This window comes from Hyperolius riggenbachi, chromosome 5, assembly GCF_040937935.1.
Source record: "Hyperolius riggenbachi isolate aHypRig1 chromosome 5, aHypRig1.pri, whole genome shotgun sequence".
Classification (NCBI taxonomy): domain Eukaryota; kingdom Metazoa; phylum Chordata; class Amphibia; order Anura; family Hyperoliidae; genus Hyperolius; species Hyperolius riggenbachi.
This window is the reverse complement of record NC_090650.1, coordinates 266,082,710-266,109,107: the sequence shown is the minus strand read 5'-3', so window position 1 is coordinate 266,109,107 and position 26,398 is coordinate 266,082,710. Positions and strand designations below refer to the sequence as shown.

At 40.5% G+C, this 26,398-nt stretch overlaps 1 protein-coding gene across 6 annotated transcripts in view; it reads left to right on the top strand.

Annotated features, from left to right (window-relative positions):
* MAK (male germ cell associated kinase) overlaps window positions 1-26,398 on the top strand; it is a 79,501-nt gene that overhangs the window by 25,681 nt on the left and 27,422 nt on the right. For 4 of the 6 annotated variants that reach the window (XM_068236887.1, XM_068236891.1, XM_068236893.1 and 1 more), the window contains exons 2-8: window positions 2,227-2,539; window positions 3,888-3,942; window positions 6,359-6,480; window positions 13,677-13,759; window positions 16,203-16,335; window positions 21,201-21,372; window positions 21,510-21,677. In XM_068236887.1, the coding sequence (XP_068092988.1) occupies window positions 2,439-2,539; window positions 3,888-3,942; window positions 6,359-6,480; window positions 13,677-13,759; window positions 16,203-16,335; window positions 21,201-21,372; window positions 21,510-21,677 (834 nt within the window). In that variant the 5' untranslated portion in view covers window positions 2,227-2,438. Of the gene's footprint in view, window positions 1-2,226; window positions 2,540-3,887; window positions 3,943-6,358; window positions 6,481-11,169; window positions 11,250-13,676; window positions 13,760-16,202; window positions 16,336-21,200; window positions 21,373-21,509; window positions 21,678-26,398 lie in introns of all 6 variants that reach the window. The other 2 variants (XM_068236890.1, XM_068236892.1) reach the window with 1 other exon arrangement.

The following is a 26,398-nucleotide window of genomic DNA, read 5'->3' as shown; positions in this document are numbered from 1 at the left end:
TGACCTTAATTGAGGCAAGTGAGGCCTGCAGTTCTTTAGATGTTGTCCTGGGGTCTTTTGTGGCCTCTCGGATGAGTTTTCTCTGCGCTCTTGGGGTAATTTTGGTCGGCCGGCCACTCCTGGGAAGGTTCATCACTGTTCCATGTGTTTGCCATTTGTGGATAATGGCTCTCACTGTGGTTTGCTGGAGTCCCAAAGCTTTAGAAATGGCTTTATAACCTTTACCAGACTGATAGATTTCAATTACAGTACTTTTGTTCTCATTTGTTCCTGAATTTCTTTGGATCTTGGCATGGTGTCTAGCTTTTGAGGTGCTTTTGGTCTACTTCTCTGTGTCAAATAGCTCCTATTTAAGTGATTTCTTGATTGAAACAGGTGTGGCAGTAATCAGGCCTGGGGGTGACTACAGAAATTGAACTCAGGTGTAATAAACCACCTTTAAGTTATTTTTTTAACAAGGGGGGGCAATCACTTTTTCACACAGGGCCATGTAGATTTGGAGTTTTTTTTTTTCTCACTAAATAATAAAAACCATCATTTAAAACTGCATTTTGTGTTCAATTGGGTTATCTTTGACTAATAGTTAACGGTTTTTGATGAGCAGAAACATTTAAGTGTGACAAACATGCAAAAGAATAAGAGATCAGGAAGGGGGCAAATAGTTTTTCACACCACTGTAGGTGTGCATATCCATTTCCGTTTCTATAAAACAGAGGCCCAAATGACTTACCAACGAACAAAACAGGTGGATAAAGCTGTATAATTTTTGTTCTGAGAAATTCAAATTCTAGCCATACTATTCTAAGGGTAATGTTAAAGTACTACAATATTATAGCAAATCATCTGCTATTGCTATAGTCATTCATGTAATGGGAACAGACAAAATAATCAATGTACTTAGTTTAAGAAAAAAAAAAAAAAAAAAAGGCCAAAATGCCACTTTTCAGTGTGTGTGACATATTTTCTTCTGTCAGTAAGTTTTCTGAAAGAGTTGAGGATACCCCTGTCCACTTATTCTCTTCCAACTCACAAGACTTGTGACAGCCATTATTTCTATGCACACAGCTGACACATCAGTCACTTCAGTCTTTTTAAAGGGGCACTATGGTGAAAAATTGCAAAATGTTAAATATGTGCAAACACAGACAAATAAGAAGTATGTTTTTTCCAGAGTAATATGAGCCATGACTTACTTTTCTCCTATGTTGCTGTCACTTAAAGTAGGTAGTAGAAATCTGACAGAAGCGACAGGTTTTGGACCAGTCTTCATAGGGGATTCTCAGCAAGGCTTTTACTTTTTATAAAGTTATTCTCTAAAAAGGATTTAAACAATTATGTTGGCCAGCTTTCCTTCTCGCTACACAGTTTTTTGGCAGTTGGACAGAGCAACTGCCATTCACTAAGTGCTTTTGAAAATAAATAAATCCCTGAGAATTCCCCCCCCCCCCCCCCATGAAGAGATGGACTAGCCCAAACCTGTCACTTCTGTCAGATTTATACTTACTGTAAGTGACAGCAACATAGGAGAAAAGTAATTTATGGCTCATTTTACTCTGGAAAAAACGTACTTCTTATTTGTTTATGTTTGCACAGATTTTAAATTTTACAATTTTTTGCCATAGTGTCCCTTTAAGTGAAGGAGAGACCAAGTGTGGAGTTGCAAATGAAAAGCTGTCAGATATTGAAAAGAGGCATTTCCAAGCACTTTTTTTTTTTTTTTTTTTTTTTTTACGTAGAATGTACAATATTTTGTTTTTTCTTCTACTATGACTTTAGTGCTAGCAGACTGTTAAAGGGAACCCAATGTGAGAGGGATATGGAGGCTGCCATATTTATTTCATTTTAAACAATACCAGTTGCCTGGCAGTGCTCCTGATCATGTGTTTAGTACTTTTAGCCATAGACCCTGAACAAGCATACAGCAGATCAGGTACTCTGAGTCAGCTGACTCAGGTTTTACTACATGAACTATATGCTTGTTGCAGGGTTTTGACTCAGACACTACTTATGCCAGAAGATAAACAGGGCTGCCAGGCAACTTGCATTGTTTACAAGAAAATACATATGTCAGCCTCCATATCCCGCTCACCTCAGGTTATCTTTAATCTCTTCACTATGGTGCTCCTCTCAGTTGATTTCACACAGGCAGGCTCTCACTAGTAAAATTACCAGCCTAATAGAGTTCATGCTGATAACAGTTTTTGTTCTTTTTGTTTTGTTTCTCAGATTCCATTGAGAATGGCGAAATCCGTGGAACTTCTCCTTCTAACCATCAGTCTCCTGAACCGAATGCTTCACCAGCAGCTCTGAAATAAAACTCCCACATGTATATTTTGTATAGATTCAGCTTTAAGTATCTGACTTTTTTCTACTGCTTGGTTTACGTCTTCTCACTGACATCATTTTAACATCTCGGGATTACACATTACGCAACAAAAATGAATCGCTACACTACAATGAAGCAGCTTGGAGATGGCACATATGGAAATGTACTGATGGGGAAAAGCAATGAATCTGGAGAACTAGTGGCTATCAAAAAGTAAGTATGCCATGCGGGTGGGGGGGGGGGGGGGGGGGGAATGGTCGGGGGAGGCGGAGTGGTGGCAGAACTTGTGGTGTAGGGGCCATGGGTGTTACCATTATGTCTACACAACAGTATATTGCCATACCTATACCTATCAAACTATACTTTTGGAGCACTCCCTAATTGTTTCAAGTATTTCAAAGGACCAAAATACCGTAGGTTTTATTGTGGCATAAAGCATAACTGAAAAGAAAACATGTATGTTGTTGTTTTTTCAGTTTGTTGCAGAGTGAAAGGCAACAATTAAAGGGGTGAGGGGTAAATTCTGCTATGTATTTATCCTCTATCCTCAATCCTCCTACAACATCATATTCCATGCTCTTTCTTGGAGAAGTGGTTTCCAGACATAGGCGTCTTTCAGGGTTTGTTATACAAAAGCATATATTTACAGGCATGGCCAGCTTTCATTTTTATTTAGCCATGTGCCACGTAGAGATTGAGGTTCTAAGGAAGCCAGAATCTGCCTTGAATAAATAATAAGTCAATAGTTAGTTATTTTAAAGTATGATTAAGTATGAATATCCAATTGTATGTATAGTTCAATGTACAAAAATTGGATAATACAGTTATAAAGGTGTCAAGGTAAAAATCCAATTTTTTGTTATTGTAAGAGTTCTTTATTATACCCTACATGTTTGATCCTGAAATTACTGTATCAGTACCGTTTCATCCTTTCTGACCCCTTTGCCTGCTTACACAGCTTCTGAATGAAGCAAGTCAGAGCAATGAATGTTATACATTTACTATTGTTTTTCTGCAAAATTTATATTGCACCTTATCTTTCTGTGCCTGTGATAAGTCTTCCGATTTTGTTTATTTATTGCATGAAAATGGCAAAAGGTTATTATAGCAGTATACTTACTATCAAAGGGAAGCAGGTACTAATGCCTGGTACACTCCATGCAATTTCCCGTCAGATTGACGGGTCAAATCAATCATTTCTGTCAGGTTTGATCAGGTTTCCAATCGATTTTCCTATTGATTTTATATACAAGTGAATGAAAAATTGATTAGAAAAATGATCGGAAACCTGATTGGACCTGTCTGAAATTATTGATTCAACCTGTCAATCTTGCAGGAAATTGCATGGTGTGTACCAGGCATAAGAATCCTTAAGCATTGGAGAGAACTCGAGACACATCCGCAACTGTAGGTTTGTGGTCTCTACAGAGGTTAAACATTGGTGAATTTTAGGCTAGTGCAACACAGATAGAAAAACTCTGCAAAACTATCACTACAATTTAATTATATTCTAAATTAACCATCATAATGTCAATATATAAATATTTGTGTTTTTATGCAGGATGAAAAGAAAATTCTACTCTTGGGAGGAATGTATGAATTTAAGGGAAGTTAAGGTAATATTATATGATATGAATGTCAGCCGCAGTAAATATAAATATAAATATATATATCTCCTGTGTTGTTTCTGTATAAACCTAAGGCTATTGGTACAGTCTCCATTTCTTCTATTCTATTTGGGTTGTAGTAATAACTGCTATAATAACTGCTATTATAAGATGCTATTCCCCAGTAATGGCTGACTCATGTTCAGGGCTGGTTCAAGTAACAATTGGGCCCTAGGGCAAAATTAGCCTGGGGGCCCCCCAACAGACACCCCCTGACTAAAAAGCGCCATTAGAGGCCCTTTGTTGCAGCCAAATTTACATCCTGGGCCCCTGAGCTGGCTGCTGACCCTCCCCCAATCACCTCCCAACTTAACAGACTCTGCAGAGCCCCTGGGGAGCAACAGTTAAGATGGGGGAGGGACATCTTGGGGGCCCCTACAGGCTCTGGGGCCCTGGGGCAATTGCCCATTTTTTCCTATGGTAGCACCGGCCCTGCGTCATGTTTACCAATGTAAATATTCACTGACATTGGTTCATCAGCTATAAATAGGAAAATGATAGTGTGGGAGCCATCCACACAGCAGACAGTTGGAAATATGGTATTATATTGCACAGAGCAGGAAAACACATTCAGTAAACTCCAGTGTAATTATTGCTGCACATCCTGTGCTACTTCTTAATCTGCATGTCAGTCAGGAAATATCGATTTGAGAATGTGGTTGGTCCAGTGCTTGGTTAGCACCGGAAAACAACACGTCCTTTGTTAGCCTTGGTCAGCATGTCCTTGGTTAGTTGTAAGCTTGCCATACACACACCAATCTTTTCTGATCAGTTTCTGTTTCATTCAATTACTTTGATCAAATCTGCTGAATAATCGCGTATGAACGATTCTTTGTATGAACATTTGGAAATGATCCTTTGGAACAACTAAAGGGACAAAACTCCCCCAACTAAACTGGTCAGATTAATGAAATTGGATCTATTCCACATGAAGAATCGTTTGTAAACGACCAATCGGCAGATTGTATCCCTAGTGGCCACCTTAATTCACATTCCATCCAATTTTTGCAGTTTCTTGATTGAACGTCTGACTGGACTTGTTGGAAAATATCTCTGTGAGGGGGATGGGCCTCCAGCAATGCCGTGCTTGTGGTTTGATTGATGCTTTATAGATTTCTGCTGAAATATATCACAGATGAGTGTGCCGTGATGGGTAGAAATTGGTGTACTTATTGTGACGCCGCCGGTGAGCTGGGTGCAGGATGAGCTGAATGATGGCTCACCCTGCTGCTGCTCAAATCCCCGGGGGTGTTAAATAGTATCCCCCCTCCGAGTTGTCACAACTCTGATGGAGATGTAATTTGGAGTCCGGCAATTGCTTGAACCCTGAATTACCCTTACATGCCCCGCTCACTGTAGCATTGCTGCCATAGCGGGACCTAGTTTCAGAGCTGAACGCTGTGTGCCGAAACAACCTGTTTTGAGAAATTGACTTTCACTATCCCATGGATTTGAAAACAGAACATAAATTATTATTGACCCGTGTATGTGGTCAAGTTGAGTGAACCAAAAGATAATACAAGCAATAAAGTTTGGATGGTACTTATAGTGCTCCTATGTGGATCGTTAGCAGTCTGCAGATTTCACTCACTGAAACTGAAAACCTTCAGATCTGATTATGACTATATCACTAATATTATAAATGCGAAAGTTTGGATGTTTGTTACTCAATCCGCAACAATGGCTGAACGGATTTGAATGAAATTTGGCACACACAAAGTACATTACCTGGAATAACATATAGGATACTTTTTATCCCCATAACCAAAAAGTGGGTGGGGACAAATACAAATTTCACTGGGAAAATGTAAACTGCAGCCATTCTTACACTGTTTATGGTAGGGTTCTCAAACTTTGCACAGTTGGTCACTGGATGACTGGGATTAATATTCAGAAAAGTGGGTGGAGCCTACAAAAGCCAATCAAAATTCACCTATTGATTTTCAAAGGTAACATTTAATTGCTGCCATTCCTGCACTGTTAATGGCACAAGCCTCAAACCTGGTACAGTTGGTCATTGGGTGACTGAGTTTCAAATTCAGAAAAGGGGGTGGAGCCACAAACAGCCAATCAGATATGTTTCATTTCAATGCAAAGTATTGATGCCGTAGACCGCAAAGCTTACAAACTAGGTCATCGAGTAATTGTGTGTCAGGGTTAGGAAAAGTGGGCTTAGCCAACACCAACCAAATACATACCCGGCCATCAGCTAGTAACATAAAAATGCTAATTTGCACATGCAGTAAAAATCCCAATTAATCTAGAAAATACAAATCCATGTAAATATTGTGTACTTTATCCATTCTGGTAACGTTTTATTGATTCTAGAAATAAGAATTGATTAGTTTTGTTTGTTTGTTTGCAGTCCTTGAAAAAGCTTAATCATGCAAATGTGATTAAGTTAAAAGAGGTGATCAGAGAGAACGACCATCTTTATTTTGTATTTGAATATATGAAAGAAAATCTTTACCAGCTGATGAAAGACAGGTATGATCTTGTATTTACCATAATCTTAATTAGCTTGTTTTTACTGGCTGAAAAGCATAGGCTTGTGTAGGTGCCCAGGTAGATAAAAGAACCAAAATCTAAATAGGAGTGCAAGTAAATGCACTTACAGTGGTGATTGAAAGTTTGAAAACCCATTAAAATGTTTCAGATATTGATGTATATCTATATTATATACCGGTAAATATGACTTCAAGTGAACCCCAGCTGTAAATTCCAAAATGAAAAAAAGTCAGACTGACACTATGATTGGTCCACCTCTTTTTGTTTTTTTACCCAGTGCAGCAATGGCTGATTTCTATATTAAATCAAATCTGAAAAAAGAGTTATATAATCACCTATGGAGTGGGAAGGCTATGGATCCCGTAGAGCTTTCCTTGTCCTCTCTGTCTCCGGGAGACCTGGTGCAGGGTTTGGAAGTACTGTGCAAGTGCCGACTCCTGCATTTGCAGTATAAATCCAAATACTTCCAAAGACTGCCAGAGGCAGGCCAAATAGTTATTTGACCAAGCTGGTTGAGGAACTTCACCAGGGCCCTGCCGTTGAGCAAGGGGATGGAGAGAGGGCTGGCAAGGGTTGGTTGGTTTTCTCACATGAACCACTCACTTTAGATCTTTCCACAACATTTCAGTTGCATTAAGGTCAGGACTTTGACTTGGCCATTCACTTAAAGTGATACTGAAGCAGAAAAAAATTATGATATAATGAATTGTATGTGTAGTACGGATAATTAATAGAACATTAGTACCAAAGAAAATAGTCTCATCTTTTTATTTTCAGTTAAATAGTGTTTTTTTTTTATAACATTGCATCATTCTCTAATATTTGCAGTTTACTCTCTACACTCAGCATTATAAATGATTTCACAGAGCAGGGCAATGAACTTTTGAACTTTACTCTGCAGAAAAAAACAAAATTCAGCGACAGACACTTAAGATAATAAGCTTCAGAAGACAGAGCTCTCTGCTACTTTAAAATTGTGGAGCTCAGATAAGATCTTTTGCATAGATAACAACTGGAGTTTCTTAACTCTTCCTGTACTGGAAACAATATTAGACTCGTATCTCTGCTGCTAATGTTTTATTTCTTAGCTGTACTACACATACAAATCATTATATCATAAGTTTTTATTTTTACTTCAGATTCCCTTTAATTCTACTTTAACCAATGACTTGTAGAACGACTTGTGTGCCGAGGACCATTGTCTTGCTGGATGGCCCACTGCCTGCAGATGCCTTAACCTTTTATTTTGCAAGTCTCTGGAATACTGTAGTTCAGAGTTCATTGATTCATCAATTATAGCAAATTGTTCACACCCAAATGCAGCCAAAAGACCCAAACCAGAACATTCCCGTCACCATGTTTCACAGTAGGTGAAAAGGTTCTTATCCTGGAATGGAGTGTTTTTCTTTCTCCAGATGTAACACTCTTCATTTAAGCCAAAAAGTTCTATTTTGACTTAATCCATACACAAAACATTTTCCACTATCCTTCTGTTTTGTTCACATGGCCTTTAGCAAACTGTAGAGGGTCAGCAATATTTTTGGAAGGCAGTACTTTTTCCTTGCTGCCCTTCCATTCACACCATTGCTATTTAGTTTTCTCCTGATAGTGAACTCAGGACTGCACTAGTCAATGTTAGACACTTTCCACTTATTTGCAGGTATGTGCAATTAATATTTTTTTCATAGTAATCAAAGACAGGTTCTCTTGATGAATTGGTTCAATTATGCTTAGGATATCTTTTACATAGTATATGCTCCATCTTTGTACCCATACCAATTATAAATTGCTCTATGCAGAATGCCACTTTTATCTATTGCATCAGCTCAATGCTGACAAAAGACAATCATAAACATTTTTAAATGTGTTGTCTGAAATAAATAACTGACAATTCAAGTTTATTTTAACTACTTCCATACCAGCAGTCTCTGGCCCCTTAAGGACCAGAGATTGCTGGTACCGCAAAACGGCGCTTACCGATGATTTGCCGCACAGACCCGTCACTTCCACCGTTCATTCCGCTCTCCCATCGCCACATGTCCCTCTCTCTGCTGTCCCTATGACAGCAGAGCTGTGTGAGCAGGTCAGGGAGCTGCTTACATTGGCTCCTGACGCTATCCATCAATGTAAGCCAATGTGATTTGCTTACAGTGATGACAGGGTAGGAGCCAATGAAATCGGCTCCTGCCCATTATATAGATGGCAGTGCTAGTGAGTTGCAGTTATAAGAGAGCGGCATGATTGGCTGGAGCAGCTAGAGCACGCAGTGGCAATGTTTTAAATCTAGCCGCACAGCCACTAGCAGAAAGTAGATTTCAACCGCGCTGCTCCGGAAGCAGTTAAAATAGCAGGTGGGTCCATGGGTAAAAGACCACACTGGGAAACATCATTATGGCAATCTTTGAAAAGAGAATATAAATAACAATGATCTTGTGGTGCTAATCCACCCTTAAAGGATAACCATCACAAGAAATTATAACATTTTAAATAAATGTGTACACATACATATAAAATGTGTGCTTGTCCCATAGTAAAATGCACTGTAAATTATTTTATTTTTTTTACTATTTAGCTGTTATTTACAGTAAACCGCATTAATCTGATAACTTTGAACATCTTATGCTGGGAATACATGGCTCGATTTTGAGCCATTAAGATGGCTCGATAGATAATTTCTGACATGTTCGATCGTTTTTCCGCTCGATTTCAAGTGAATTGAAAAAAAAAAAAATAAGAAAAACGAGCGGAAGATAAGAGAATCAAATGGGCAAAACGATCGGGCGCAGAATCGAGCTCCAGAATGGACCTGTGTATTCCTAGCATTACCAATACATTGTAGACTAGGCCATCTCTTCATGTAGGGTTTGCAGGATTTATTTTCTTTCAGCAGCACTGGTAGCTGATAAACAGTGTCAGTTCATGTCACTCAGAAATAAATTATATGTAGGTTTTTCTAATTATTTTGAAATAATTCTTATTCATTGTCTCTCAATAGAATTGATAATAAAAAACAGTTACCGGTATAATGCTTGGATTTATAATTACAATCTAAGAAGCTTGTACAGAGTACAGCAGCTTTAAAACTCCATACACATGCTCGACCGCCGCTTGAAATGAAGGAGGACGTCTGAGAATCGTTAAAAAAGACCAATCCGTCCTAGCAGATTGGTTTGGATGATAATCGTTGTTAGTCCTTTGTATTGCTCCATTCAAACTACTTAGGTGTGGCTAATTACACACTTGGTGGTCCTCATTTTCACATTTTCACTAACGATCCAATTGGTAGACCGTTGTTGCATTCAACCATGCTCCCATATCGTTCGTTGTAAACTGCCATGGCTCGCATTATAATGATGATCATCTAGCATGTATGAGAAGGACTTTTAACCCCTCTTTATCAATTTTTTACCCTTTCTATTTTAACTTTTCAAACATCCATAAAAGTACAAAAAAAATAAGATTAAAAAGAGTCACATAATCGGAGACAACTTATTCTAAGTACTTTTTATTTGCTAGATACTAAAAATAAAAATAAGTTGCCTGATGCTGTAAGGAGAGCAAATGTAACTTTGCCTGTTTTCACCACAAAAAATCCAAACAAATCAGACTCTGTTTTTAAGGGTACTTAAAGTGAATAAAAAAAGGTAGATATTTACCTCGGTAATGGAAAGCCTCTGGCTGGCCCAATGTTCCTCCTGCAGTCCACCTTCCAGCGCAGGTCCCTGACCCGAGCAAGTCAAATAGAATTCTTCTGAGCTCAAGATCGGCCATGGACAAGCGCATCCGGACTGGGCATAAAATCCTTTGTCTTCTCCCTACTGGGCTTGTGAGGTCTTTACTTAAGCATGCCCAGCTCAGATGCACTTGCCCGAGGCCAGGAACATGTCCAAAAGATGAAGTTGGACCCTTCGCCGGAATGGTGAGCTCCATGAGGATCTGCAAAGCATCTGGACTATCCACAGGCTTCCAGCTACTGAGGTAAGTATACAACATTTTCTCACTTCAGTGTGCTTTAAATTCTATTAAACCCTTGAACATGATTGGCAATTTTGAGGTTAAAACCGGCAAAATGAAATTTTCTGTCTCTGTAGCAACAGGTCAATGGTGAGATAAGTAAGGGGAAAATTTCTTGCATCAGGGCCAATGTGTCATGGATACTTTTTGTAGTGTCTGTGTATGCCAAGCATGTGACCATCAGAAAGCTGTGTGAGATTGTGGTTTTTAGTGGAAAGTACTGCCACATACAAGAATGTGCTCTTAAAGGGACTCCGAGCACCCCTCATGGGCATGCCTTTAAGCCAGATGACTTGTGCTATGGCCCCTCTGGAGGAGCCTTTTGCAATGGCCATGCATGTCACTTCCTCTTCCTGCTTCATTCAGTGATGCACTTCTCTAAGAGAGAAGACAGGGGTGACCCGGAAGTTATAACATAGCCAAGAGTGCAGCCGCAATTTTTAAATTGAAATCGAACGAAAACTATTTGGTGTAGAATGGCGATTCATGCATCAAATGAAAGAGGAGAGCACAAGCTACAGAAAGGTATGCATCTTTAACTACTCGGAGTCTGAGTCTTAAAGGCATGTCCATGAGAGGTGCTCGGAGTCCCTTTATGATTTATACTAGCTTACCTGAAGCATTACTTGAAGTGTTTAACTTGTCTCTTCACAGAAATAAGTTGTTTCCTGAGTCAGTCATCAGAAACATTATGTATCAGATTTTACAAGGCCTAGCCTTTGTCCATAAGCACGGTAGGTTTATACAGAGAGAGTGGTGCTTAACTTCTGGAATGTTTTGCTTTGGTAATGTGTATCTCCATCCAGTTTCATATCTTGTGTGAAGGATTATGTACACAAAAATGTTGACAATCTGCTACCCTTCATCCTTCATCTAGTGGCAGCAAAATAAAATCTACAATGTATGTTGTGCAGGAAAAACATGTCAGAAATGCCATCTTTGAGTGCCTGAAACCTCATTTTCTGTCAGCAGGGCTGCTGATGTTGGATGTAGATCACCCTTCTAAAGGGAATCTGAGATGAGAGGGATATGGAGGCTGCCATATTAATTTTCTTGTAAACAATGCCAGTTGCCTTACAGCCCTGTTTATCTTCTGCCATAAGTAGTGTCTGTTCCAGTCAAAACCCTGGAACAAGCATATAGTTAATGCAGTAAAAACGGAGTCAGCTGAGACAGAGTACCTGATCTGCTGCATGCAGATCAGGAGGACTTCCAGGCACCTGGTATTGTTTAAAAGGAAATAAATCTGGCAGCCTCCGTATCCTTCTCAGCTCAGGTTCCCTTTAACTTGATCTCTTTCATCTGCCTATATTTCTAATGGTCGTTATTACTTTGCATACAGCTTTTGACCAATCAGTCACGGCAGTCAGGTAATGATTGTTAGAAGCCAGCTTGTGTTAAAGGAGTAGATTCCTGTCAATGTAATTTCTAAGCATGTTTACACTAAGGTAGCCTTCACACTTGACTGCTTCACATGCAATTTCCTGCATTCGGCCTCTACAGCCTTTTTGTGGACAGAGGGCATGTTCTTTCTATTTTTTTTTTTTTTTACAAAATGAAAAAGAATGAATATGAAAGCATGTGATATTTGAAAATCTACATGCAAAAGTATGCATGTGTGTTCTGCACATTCATTTTAACGAAGCCTAAGTGTATTTTTTACTTTTGCTGTCATTACACAAGTGCATAGTTGGGTAGCAGAATGCCAAAACTTTCATTGTGGTGGTTCTTTCCTAATAGGCATCCTCCTTAAAGTGTGTCTACCGCCTAAAAATAGGGGTGGCAGGTGACAAGACTTCCACTTTAACAATTTAATGTTGAGATGCACAATTATCTAATAGTACAAGACTGGTGTCTGCACCTTGCATTCTTTATCCTTATTTTTCTCTTTTTTGCTTCAGCTGTCAGAGGGGTCCATTGATACCATTCCGATATGATTCTGATGAAGACACACACAGACCCACACAGACACAGACACAGGCACACACACACACACACACACACACACACACACACACACACACACACACACACACACATACGCACACACATATGCACACACACACACACGAGCACACACACCACACACGAGCACACACACCACACACGAGCACACACACCACACACGAGCACACACACACACACACACACACACACACACATATAGACATATACACACACACACACACACACACACACGAGCACACACACACACACACACACACACACACACACACACACACATACACACACACACACACACACACACACACACATACATAGACATATACACACACACCACACACGAGCACACACACACGAGCACACACACACACGCACCACACACCCACCACACACGCACACACGAGCACACACACACACACACACACACACGAGCACACACACACACACACACACACACACACACACATATAGACATATACACACACACACACACACACACACACACAGACATATACACACACACACACACACACACGAGCACACACACCACACACGAGCACACACACACACGCACCACACACCCACCACACACGCACACACACACACACACACACACATATAGACATATACACACACACACACGAGCACACACACACACACACACATAGACATATACACACACACACGAGCACACACACGAGCACACACACGAGCACACACACACGAGCACACACACACACGCACCACACACCCACCACACACGCACACACGAGCGCACACACGAGCACACACACACACACACACACACACACACACATATATACACACACACACACACACACATCACACACGAGCACACACACACACGCACCACACACCCACCACACACGCACACACGAGCACACACACACACACACACATATAGACATATACACACCCACACACACACGAGCACACACACAAGCACACACACGAGCACACGCACACACACACAAGCACAAAGCCTATATATGATGTTTTCAGTGTGGTAAAAGGTTTTTAGCTACAAATTGACTGGCATTGATGGATTTCACATTAACATCCTTCACAGAGTAAACTCTAAATGGTATCAAGTGTCCTTGTGATTGTGGTTTCCTTCTCATTACTATTTATTCTGTTTTTTCTTTCTGCTATTGCTTTCCTACACCACCATTCAGAGAGAATAAGATGTTCACTGAGAATGAAATAAGGAACATTATGTTTCAGGTGCTCTCAGGCTTAGCCTTTGTGCACAAACACGGTAAGCATCCAAAATGCCTTGTTCATTTGCATCTTAAAGGAGAATTCTATGATGTGTCATTGCATTGCGCTTTCAAAAAGAAAATCTATTGTTTTTACCCATTAAATTGTTTGTCCTTCAAAAGTCAAAACTGTTCAAACCATGAGGTATTCACATAGCTTCAGTAAAATGGCTGTGCGCAAGTAATGCAAAGCAATTTTACTGATAGTTACGTCGCATGTGTTGCACAAATTCCATAACTCACATAACTTTGCATAATGTGTAGTACAACAGCAACACACATTACCCAGTAATGCAAGTAGCGCTATTTGTGCTATGCTCACCACATATCTGGCATAGGTACTATTACAGTTGCCCTGTGCTTCCTACGCACAGCAGTTTCACCAAAGAGGCGTGAATATATCCAAATCTTTCTAGTCAGGCATGTCTGGTGGGAATTTACGGGGATGGATAAGAGATGATTACTGCTGCTTCACCAGTAGGTGGATTCTCCCAGTTCCCCACCAGCCCAGTCCAATTGTACTAGTCAGCACCCTGACTCATTCCTGGGACTTTGTTGGAGAAACACCCTAAAGGACCACAATCTCAAAACAAATGTTACATTTGTGTTAACGCACACACCTTGGATGTACAATTTTTTTGACTGACATGCACCATTATTTACTTTGTATCTATACATTCTAGTATATAGGCAAAACCAGACAGATTTTGAACTAGTCTATCTCCCATTGGGGATCTTCAGTGTTTCCTACATTCTTAACAAACACAGTTCCAGGCAAGAATCTGTACAAAGATGCTGGCATCTTCCTGATTTTCAATAATGGTCCTTTAAGAGACAAACCGTGTAATTGAGAGATCCATAAACAATAGAGTCACATTGAAAAATATTAGAATGTTAGGGTTCTGCCTGTGAGAACTTGTAGCCTAGCATGAATTTTAGATCCACCTTATCAAAGCACTTATCAAACTCAGGACATGACACAGACATAGCAGTGAAAAAACAGACCTTTCAAAGGGCATTATAAGCAATGGTAAAAAGGTGTTTAAAGTTAGTAGCAGTAATTGATATGGATTGTGCGATAGTCGCATAATGCATCATGGAAGTCTCCTTTAACTGAATTTTAGTTACAGTACTTGTTATTGTTATTATTTTCTTGAAGCCTTACCTAGCATGCATGCATTTATATCTAGCAGTTATTCAGTATACCATGTCCATTTATGGTCCTTATTAGAGAGTGTTAGAAGAAGTTGAGATATTATCCTATAGTGTATATAGCCAGGGCCGGTTGTAGACTTCTTGTTGCCTGAAGCAAACTTTTAAGGATGCTCCCCCTCGATTTGCAATGACAATTTACTCTGCTTCATTTAATGTTCTCACATGACATGCTGCAGCTCAACACAATAGCACACTGGATGGCTGTGAGTCTGTGACAAACAAACTGCTCACCCTCAGCCATTAAATTCCTCCTCTGTCAGGACAGCAGTGTAACCTCCATCCTTCTGCTGTGCAAGTCAAATGAAACACTGCTGCTCTCCTGCCTCCCCACTCCTCACACACTGCCAGACTCCTCACACAGCACAACAAGCTGCTTTTCCTCAATGATGACCTCTTCCCCTCGCTCGCTCTCCCCTCACTTCTCCTCCTACTCTGACTGCATGCTGTAAGTGTAAACACAGTACAAACCTGCTGCCCCTTTAATCTCTGCGTCTGATGCAAATGTTTCACCTTGCTTCATAGAGAACCGGCCCTGTATGTAGCTGAATGCATAATGGAAATATACACATTGGTCATTAAAACATAACTGCATAACTTGACCAGATTCATATATAAAGGCCTCATTTATCCTCTCAGTTTTTCAGTTATAAACTCTGTGTCTCTGTTATTTACTGCACTGTACAAAGCCAGATGGAGATTGTTCTGTGGTTTTATTAGAAATCTGTAACAAGGCATCTGTACACACTTTAAGCCGTTGTCACCCAGAACAATAGTTACAGGCAGCAGTTTTGAAACTATCGCCTTTTGCATGACCATGTTCCAGCTTAGCAGCAAAAGTAAATTGCAGGCTGCACACCAGCATGGGTAAAGTCCTGTATGCTATTTATTCTATTATATTTATTCTAACACAGGAATTTACTTTTGCTGTTGAGTTGGCTGGGATCCCCTATTCTGCTGCATAGTACCTCTGGACAGGTGTGCAACAGGCAAATGTGGACTAAATGTTTCAGTTTAGAGCTGCAATTGTTGTAGTATAATTCATTTCCAGATATTTGGAGACATAGGAATTAAAAAAAAAAAAAAAAAAAAGCAAACAAATGACAATATATTCAGATTCTTCTCAGGGCTTAGGCTTTATATTTTAATTTCAAAACTTCATGCTATACAGGTAAACTTTTCAAATATGTGTGTTGTGTTCTCATTCCATTCTTCATGTAACTGGATTAGGGTTTTTTCATCGGGACATGAAACCTGAAAATCTTCTGTGTATGGGACCGGACCTTGTGAAAATAGCTGATTTTGGGTTAGTGCGAGAACTGCGATCTCAGCCACCTTACACAGATTACGTATCTACTCGATGGTAAGTACGTTTCTTCAATCCCCTGCCTGTTTGTCAACAAAATGATCACTCCTAAAAATATTGTATACCATTAGTGTTCTTAACCTACATATATTTCTATATCAAGCCTTGGTGTTACAGGTTGAAGAGAAATTGAGAGCCCAATATGGTGTAGTATGTCAAAATTGATTGGATAAATGAAACAGTGAGATGGTAATACTCACAAACACGGGTTACCACCTAGGTAACCACTCATTAGGCAGGTGAGGAGATTAGACCTGTCCTCACTCAGGATTAAGAAGTTGCTCTCTGTAGATAGGAAGAAATGGGCTGTTGCAGGTGGCTAAATTAAATTAAGCTACAGCATATCTAACATCTCTAAATCATCAGAGAAACTGAGTAGTCACTTGTTATGGAATGAACCTGATGTTTCCTGTCTGATTATGTGTTTTTATAGTACACACCATCTGGTTACTCCTATGAAGGCTGTTTTCTGTAGGAATATTTGTACTATGACATTTCAGTGATTAGTGTTAATTAGAGACAACGTAGTCAAAGTTATCCTTTTGACATAGGAACAGTCTCACGTTTCCGGTCCATCACTCAATATAAATTAGACATTTGAAGTGAACAGTAAAGATGGAGCAAACTGGGCATGATACAATTATTTTAAATCGCTAGTTCTATTCCACTATGTTTAAGTTTATAATTCCATATGTAAAATGTAGCCGTATAGCCTGTACAAATGATGCTCCAAAGCCTGGGAGGAGAAAGAGATGCAGGGTCAACATGTGCCTTGATGGGCACTTTGTCAGGACCTAAAGACCCTCACACCATTGTAGACCAACCAACTATAGTCACTACAATGTGTAATGCCAATAAACAAACTTGTTTAAAAGTGTTTCACTTGCAAGGATGGAGAATGCAGATATACATAGCAGGTAAGCAAAACATATTCTATGCACTTGCAATAATGGCTCTCTCTATGAGCAGGCAGAAGCAATGGGTGCTGTGGCCCGGCCAGACCTGGTGGCACCCCGGCTCTTCCTTTAAATCATATCACATGCCTGTGCTTTTTTTTTTTTTCAAACTCAGCATACCTACAGGGTATATCCCGACTGATTTTAAGGCTTCACAGCAGTGCGCCTCATGTCGGGTAAAGTGTGCATCACAGTTTGAAGAGTTGTATTTTATTAATGATAATCAAAAGAAAATACCAATAATAACAGCCAACATGAGGTGATATAGTGATTATGCTATATATTCAAATAAATAGTGCACTACATATCCACACACCCATTCAGCACTGTCCCCAATCACCCCCTCCCCGGCAACCCCCGACCTTAAGTCACCTCCGGCCAGCCAGCAAGCTGCTTCCCGACAGTAACAGATACAGGTGCCCACAGGGAGACAACAGGGCGATGCACAAAAGGCACCACAGAGAAGGAAAAATAAATAGCTAAACAAACAAACGGCCCCCACCCACATCCAAGCAGAAAGCGCCCAGCCCAAAACCATCCACACCCTCCACAAACTTCCACAGTGGGACAATCCAAAGCTCCACACCTCTCCATAAACTCCAAACTGTGCCAAACATCCCAACCACCACGACCAACCGGGCTGTGCCAACCAGCTCAACCGGTGCAAAGCAGCAGCTCTCCGCAGCCGGTCAGCGGTCAGCCCAGGCCACGACAACAGCCTAGTGAGGACCTGTGGCTGCACACCACAGTCGCTCCCAGCCAGGAAAGGGCCACAAGGCCGTCCCCAAATGCCTCCAAGTTCCAGGCAGAAAAGGACCCAAGGATCACCACCAAGGCCACCCCGGCTAGCCCAGGCTCCGCTAGTGCCAAGGCAAATAAATCCACCAGACAATGCACACCACCGGGCCCCGCAAATGCGGACCAAAGGAGGATGCCGCCTCTCCAGACAAGGTCCAAAAGCTCGCCTGGCCCCTGCAAATGCTCATCCGGACAGGGAGAAAGACCCGCGGTCCCCTGTGTCGTGGTCAGATGAAACAACAATTAAATTGCCTGTGCTTCTACCCCCATTATGTGTTCCATGGTGCCAGAGTGCAGTTCCAACCCTTGCTATACTGAAATTAGTTGTTCTTACTATTACCATTTGCATACCTAGGAATGATTAGACACAGCACCACCTAGTGGGGAAGATGCATTGCTGGTGAACAGGCTAATTTTAAAGCCTTACATAATCTTACTAGCAAACATGTACCAAAAAAAGATTGAAAGTTAATTTTTAAGCAAAAAAGTCACCCTCCAAAAAGCGGTAGTGCAGTCTAGATTTGTATAATTCTATATAGATCTAATGTATCTAAGAATAACTTCTCCTCCAGAGAGAAATCAACAGGGAGATAATTATCTTTGCCATGTCTGGAGATTCTAGACTAAAGCTCTATACACATTCTTGACCATCATCGTTCAAAATGGACGCGAAACTGCAAGACAGACGGGAATCAATCAAAAAAGGTGTCCCAATGACGGCAAAAGAAAGCAGTTATCGTCCATGTAGACCGATCCATCCTGGCTTATTGGTTTGGACTATAAACGATGTTAGTTGTTAGTATTGAACAATAACAAATGATCGCTGCATTCAGGCCAGTTTTACACGTGAAGATTGCTGTGTGAGCAGCCTACATATAACCCTGTGCCACTGTGTGGCAGTGACATACTTCCCACTGGGCAGGACATCACTGGGATTCCCGTCAATCCGCACATGAACGCCGCATCGCACCACGCTCCTGTCCGTTACACTTACTGTGTCACTTGTTGACACTGATCGTGCAGCACCACACTGCAGACTTTGCTTCAGGCAGGGAACACACTTGTCTTTCAGTTTTCTGTGCACGTTTTTCTGCATACTTTTTCTGCACACTAAGTGTGTTTCTATGCAGGGAAACGCGCGTTTTTTTTCTCAGCAGCTGATGTAATTGATAGAGAAAACTGACAAAATGTGCAGAATCATGATGCAGAATATCAGTTTTTTTTCTGCGTGTGAACAACATATTAAGTGTGAACTAGCCCATTGATTAACATTGCGTGCAGAAAACACGCACGAAAACAGTCAAGTGTGTTCCCTGCCTCAGGAATGTGGTGGTTTGAATACTTCTGGCACACTGCATTGCACCCCATTAAGTGTGCAAGTCTCCATAGACTTTCAATGCCCTTGTGGCAGGGAAGCCTAACGTGGGGCGACGCAGGCCACAACTGTGTAAAAGAGGCCCCAATGTATGTGCGACTAGTTAAGCACTTCCGGTTCCTCGTGAACAAATGCAACTTTAAAAAGATTCATTGTAGTGTGAGGAAGAGAAAAAAAAAAAAACTAGAAAAAGAGAGACTGTATAACTTGCTACATAAATACACCAACAGACAGTGGATGTAGGGGTTGTTGTAGTTGTCCTAGGAGGCGGAGGGAGAAGAAGACTGAATAGAAGGATTAGTTTGATCAGTAAAGCTGTGCTAATTATGGTAATTCTGTCTTATTCTATATGGCAAATTTGTCAGCTGAATCTGCAGGGTGTTGGGAGATGTAATGCTGGGAATACACGTTAAGTTTTTACTTTAGATAGATGGGTTCGATAGATAAATTCCAACCTGTTGGATCTGGTCGATTCTACTTTCGTTTCGATTCTCCTCATTCAAGTGAATGTAATTGATAAGAAAAGATAAGGAATCGAGAGGGGAATCGAGCAGTGAATCGAGAGTAGAATCTATCGAAAGCGAAAACGACGGCAAAAACTAACGCAAAAACGCATCGTGTATTCCCGGCATAAGGCAGAGTAGGCAGTTAATATTCTGAGCATCTGTTTAGGATTATGGGACAGTGATCTTATGAGACAGAAGACGTATGATCATGGGGATGATAGTTGTTTTCCCCCAGTCCCAGGCACAAAGTGGCCATTTCATAGCAGCTCTACCACCCCTAAGCATATCTTTCTTGTGTGCAAATATACCATTGCTAATGTAAAGCAGCAAATCAATACATTTTGCAGTTGTATTAATATAGATAAAAGAATACAATATGTTGCAAAATAATATAACATTTTACAATGGTGCCCCCCAAGCACTCTATGTAACAATTGATACGGTGCACAAAGGTACAAGAAGGGATGGGGAACAGTTTGTGAATGATTACCACAATTCAAAGTATCTATAGAAGTGATTATTATGAGCACAGGATCAATAGAGAGCCAATACTGTAGTTGAGGGAGGGCCCTTCGGGGCCCCTCTGGCCCAAGGGCCCCAATGCAGTCGCAACCTCTGCAACCCCTTTTGCTACGCCCCTGATAAATACTAGTAAATCTATTTTGAATAATTCAGACACAAGTGATTCATTTTGTATTAGTTATCCAAGGAGCTTATGTACAGACCAAAAATACATTCTACTACTGAGTGCGTACGTAATGGCCTATGTATCAGTTCATTTGGGCGGAAGGTTCGGCGTGTGTCTAATAATAATATTGAAAAATATTGGTATGCAAGTGCCAAGATGGTGAGTTGGGCACATGATACTACTACGTAGGGTATCCGATCAGCTAGTACTTACAGTAGGGGATCAGCTATTAGTAGCCGTTTGGCTAGTAATTTCAATTTGTGTTGCGGTTGTTTGGGCACTGGAGGGAGGGGGTGTGTGTGTCAGTATTAGGTACTAGGAGGGGAGCTGTTAGTGTTAGGTATTAGGTAAGGTCCACTACCACTATGAAAATGCTAACACGAAAACCTGTACATTTCATAGCTACATTTTTTGGTTTCTGTCAGGTCTTGGGTAGTAACAAGCAGCAAACCAGACCCGCCAATGTGACTTTTATACACCAGAACCATTTTTTATACATTTATCATCATTTTATTACAAAATTGTTGTTGTTTTTACAGGTACAGGGCCCCCGAGGTGCTTCTGAGATCTTTAACGTACAGCTCTCCCATAGACCTATGGGCGGTTGGGAGCATAATGGCTGAATTGTATACTCTGAGGCCTCTCTTTCCTGGAACAAGTGAGGTCGACCAGATCTTCAAAATCTGCCAGGTTCTGGGTACACCAAAGAAGGTAAGTTGTTCAGTGCATTGGTAGACATAAACATAAATAGATTCATTGTCAACTTAATGCTAATTTAAAACAGTATAACAACAGCTATATGCGATGGTCTTATGTAAAAGTAAACAATTATTTCTTGTAATCCTTAGAGTGATTGGCCTGAAGGCTATCAGCTTGCAGCAGCTATGAATTTCCGCTTTCCGCAGTGTGTTCCCATAAACCTGAAGACTCTGATACCCAATGCTAGTGAAGAGGCTCTGACACTAATGAGAGACACTCTACAGTGGGATCCCAAGAGACGCCCCACAGCCAGTCAGGTAAGTGTCTAATAATCACTTTGCATGTATGGAATACAAATACTGTGTTGGCCAACTGTTAAGTGTAATGTCAGTGATAGAGACATGACGGCACTCTTATGCTGGGTACACACTATGAGATTTTATGGTCGATTTACTGTCAGATCGATTATTTCCAACATGTCCGATTTGCTTTCCGATCGATCACCGAGCATTTTTCAATCGATTTCCATTAACTTGAATTGGAAATCGATCGGAAAATGTTCGGAAATCGATTTGAAAGTAAATCATACATGTTGGAAATAATCGATCTGACAGTAAATCAGCTAGAAAATCTTATAGTGTTCCCAGCATTACATCTGATAAAAAGGATTTACACTCCGGCCGTGGAAGGAATTATTTACCATAATGCATTCCTCTAAAAGTGATCCCGTCATGATAGTTTTGAGGTTCAAGTGCATTTGCCTAGACAGGCCTGAATAAACATACTGTATGTACCCGTATCTGGTGTTTTTCAGTATATACTGTAGTATATATGCACCCCCTCCTCCTGTGACAGAGCTCTGCTATGACCTCTCTACCCTAATAGTTATGTGCATTACAGGAGACCGGAGAGTGCTATGTTGCATTAACCGGTTCAGCACCGCAGTCTGAAAATCTCATGCATCCGAGCAACGTTCACCTCCCATTCATTCGCCTATAACTTTATTGCTACTTATTACAATGAATTGATCTATATCTTGTTTTTTCCGCCACTAATTAGGCTTTCTTTAGGTGCTACATTTTGCTAAGAATTATTTTTTTCTAAATCTATTTTAACAGGAAGATTAAGAAAGAAATGAAAAAAATTCATTATTTCTCAGTTTTTGGTCATTATAGTTTGAAATTAATATACGCTAGCGTAATTAAAACTCATGTATTTTATTTGCCCATCTGTCCCGCTTATTACACCATTTAAACGATGTCCCTATCACAATTTATGGTGCCGATATTTCATTTAGAAATAAAGGTGCATTTTTTCAATTTGCGTCCATCACTATTTATAAGCTTATAATTTTAAATAATATAATAACATATTCTCTTGACATGCATATTTAAAAAGTTCAGACCCTTGGGTAACTAACTATGTTGTTTTTGTTTTTTTTTAATTGTATTTTTTATTTTTATTTTTAATAAAAAAAAGTGTATGTGGGTAATTTTTGGTGTGGGAGGGAAACTGTTAATTTTAAATGTAAAATATATATTTTTTTTAATTAAAAATGAATTGTGGTGCAGTTTACTATTCGGCCACAAGATGGCCACAGTGAAAAAAGTCCTAGATGCGAACGATTTCGCATCTAGGAACTTAAAAGCAGGGGAAATGTTTCCTGGGGGAAGAAATACCGCGCTCTCTGGAGAGAAAGCGTCGGTATTTCTGCGGGGAAGATAGATCGGTGAATGGGAATTATATTCCCATTCACTGATCGGGGGGCTAGCGGCGGGCAGCGGGAGCGCGCGCGGGGGCGCGCCCGATCGCGCGCACGAGGCGGCGGCAGCAGCAGTGCCTATCTGGACGAGGAAGCTCGTCCAGATAGGCCGAACTGGTTAACACTGCACCTGGTCAGTATTTTTACAATGTGCACATATTCACACATTAGCCATAAACACACTGTATACAGCAAGTTTGGATACTGCGATACTGTATAATATCAAAAAACTCAAAATTATCACAAAAGCCCCCCCTCAGATCAATATCAGAATCATTTTTATTTTGCCAAGCATGACTGGGCCGGAATTGGGCTTGGCATGAACATGGCTCAAGTACAGGATAGGACACAGAATATTCTATGGAGACACAATTAACATATAAAGAGATAACCGGGTAGCATAATCTATCAAATATGGCCTTATGACACAGAATTCGATCACAAATATGTACAAGGTTCAATGTTCAGCATTGCAAACGTGTATTATCAGTTTCAGTTTAAGAAAGGAAGAACAACCTAAGGAGGGGGGGGGGCGGGGGGGGGGCGCTGGGGTTACTGTGGGGGGAGAAAGTGAGTGAAGAGAATTCAGTGAGTTGACAGCTGAGGGGGAAAAGCTGTTCCTGTGCCTTGAGGTCTTGGTGGCGATGGACCGAAGGGAGCCAACTGAAGAAGCGGTGGCCTGGGTGTGAGGGATCGTTGGAGATCCTCAAAGCTCTGGAGCACAGTCTGGAGTTGTAGAGGTTGTCCAGAGGGGGGGAGTGGTTTCCCGATGATTTTCTCCGCTGATCTGATGATCATCTTTGTGTCTGTCACTGGTGGAGGAGGCAGCGTACCAGACCAGGATGGAAGAACAGATATATGATGTCATATCATGTGTAGAATATCATGTACTAACAGCAAGAAAACAAAAAGCCTCAAGAGATGCTTGAGTATTATTCTGTAAATATGTAATAGGTCGATTGACCGGTCTATAGAAGTATAAGTCAAGCCTATTCTTAGGGCAGTACATGACACAGAGCATGGTCTTCAGTGGCCACAAAAGACCATGGGCTCCAGCACTACAATCAAGTAGCTTTCTTTAATATGGTATGATTAAACCCTTGAGGACCAGAAGTTTATACCCCCTTAGTGACCAGGCCATCTTTTACAATCCAGCACTTTGCCACTTTAACAGTTCGGCCATACAACTTGGCACCCAAATGAATTCTACCTCCTTTTCTTGCCACTGATAGAGTTTTCGTTTGGTGGTCTCTGATTGCTGCTGCGATTTTTCTTTTCAATTAATTAACCATTTAAAGAGACACTGAAGCGAAAAAAAAATTATGATATTATGATTTGTATGTGTAGTACAGCTAAGAAATAAAACATTAAGATCGGATACATCAGTCTAATTGTTTCCAGTACAGGAAGAGTTGAGAAACTCCAGTTGTTATCTCTATGCAAACAAGCCATTAAGCTCTCCGACTAAGTTTAGTCGTGGAGAGGGCTGTTATCTGACTTTTATTATCTCAACTGTAAGTGAACAGTTTTATTTTTATCTGCTAGAGGAGAGGTCATTACTTCACAAACTGCTCTGAAAGACTCATTTTGAATGCTGAGTGTTGTGTAATCTGCACATATTATAGAATGATGCAATGTTAGAAAAAACACTATATACCTGAAAATAAAAGTATGAGAATATTTTCTTTGCTGCTAATCTTTTAGTAATTATTCATAGTACACAACCAATTCACTATATCCTATTTTTTTTTTTTTTTTTGCTTCAGTGTCTCTTTAAGCCCTCTGGACGTAGAGGCTACGTCCAAAAGGCCATGTGCGCTCCAGCGGCCAATCGCGCGTGTGCACGCGTGCTCTCGGGCTGCAGTTCGTTAGTCCAGGGATCAATGAATCGGGACATGGTGCCTGATCATTGATCCCTTTCCCCTGCAGAAAAGGCGACTGCTTCTCTCAGAAGCCTCGCTCTTTCTGCCTCTTACCTCCCCCTACCTCCCTCTAAGCTTACATGTTACGCTTAGAGTGACATCATGTAAACACTCATGGTTGCCATCTTGTGCCCAAATAATAAAACTACATCTACATGTAAAATATTTACCTAAGGGTCTAAACTTTTTAAATATCCATGTAAGGATGAAATATTTCTATTTTTTTTTTTTTATTATAAGCTTGTAAATAGTGATGGATGCAAAACAGAATTAATGCACTTTTAATTACAAATAAAATATTGTCGCCATACATTGTGATAGGGACATAATTTAAATGGTGTAATACCCAGGACTATTAGGCAAATACAATACATGGGTTTTAATTATGGAGGCATGTATTTTAAAACTATAATGGGCGAGAACTGAGAAATAATTAATTTTTTTATTCTTCCTGTTAAAATGCATTTACAGTAAAGTATCTCATAGTAAAATGTACCACTGAAAGAAAGCCTAATTAGTGGCGTAAAAAACAAGATATAGATCAATTCATTGTGATAAGTAGTGATAAAGTTATTGGCAAATAAATGGGAGGTGAAAATTGCTCGGATGCATAAAGTGAAACATGACTGAAGGCTGAAGTGGTTAAAATTGTTTATCTTTTGTAATAAAAAACCTTGTGTCCTTTAATTTACTCTTTCCCCCTAAATTGGCCCTAGACTGCAATCCATTCACTATACTCCACTCTCGTAGGCATCAGCCTATGGGACGGATTAGATTGGGAGCCGTTAGGAGGGACAGTTAAGTGACAGGGCTGTCCCCTGTACAGCGCTGCGCTAGATCGCAGCGCTGCACAAATTTGCTTTTTTTTTCTCAACAGCCTGCAAACTCCGTTCTCCGTTCTCAGCTGGCAGGCTGATGAAAGATCCCTGCAGTGTTGATGTGCAGGGAATGCACACAAGCGAGCACGCACTCCCTGCTAAACCCTCCCACCGCACTTTGACGCCAATTGGCATAAGGCGTTCCCCAGGCACCCATGCTCCCACCGCCCATTGGTGTTAGGCGGTTGGGAGCTGGTTAAAAGGTTACAAAAGTATAGACGGCAACAGCTGTTACAAACACCTACTCAAGGCAAACGGGGCAGCAGTTGCATTTGATTGCATATTTAACATAACATTTGCATAAACTTAGAATGTTTCAAATCATGTGCAGGATCTTGTTTGTTGTGAGCTCCTTGTATATCCTGCCTTGTATGTTAACACATTTATCTATTGTGCAGAGCTGCATAATATGTTGGCACTTTATAAATACAATAAATAATAAAATAATGTATATGAATATTTACATTTTATCGACC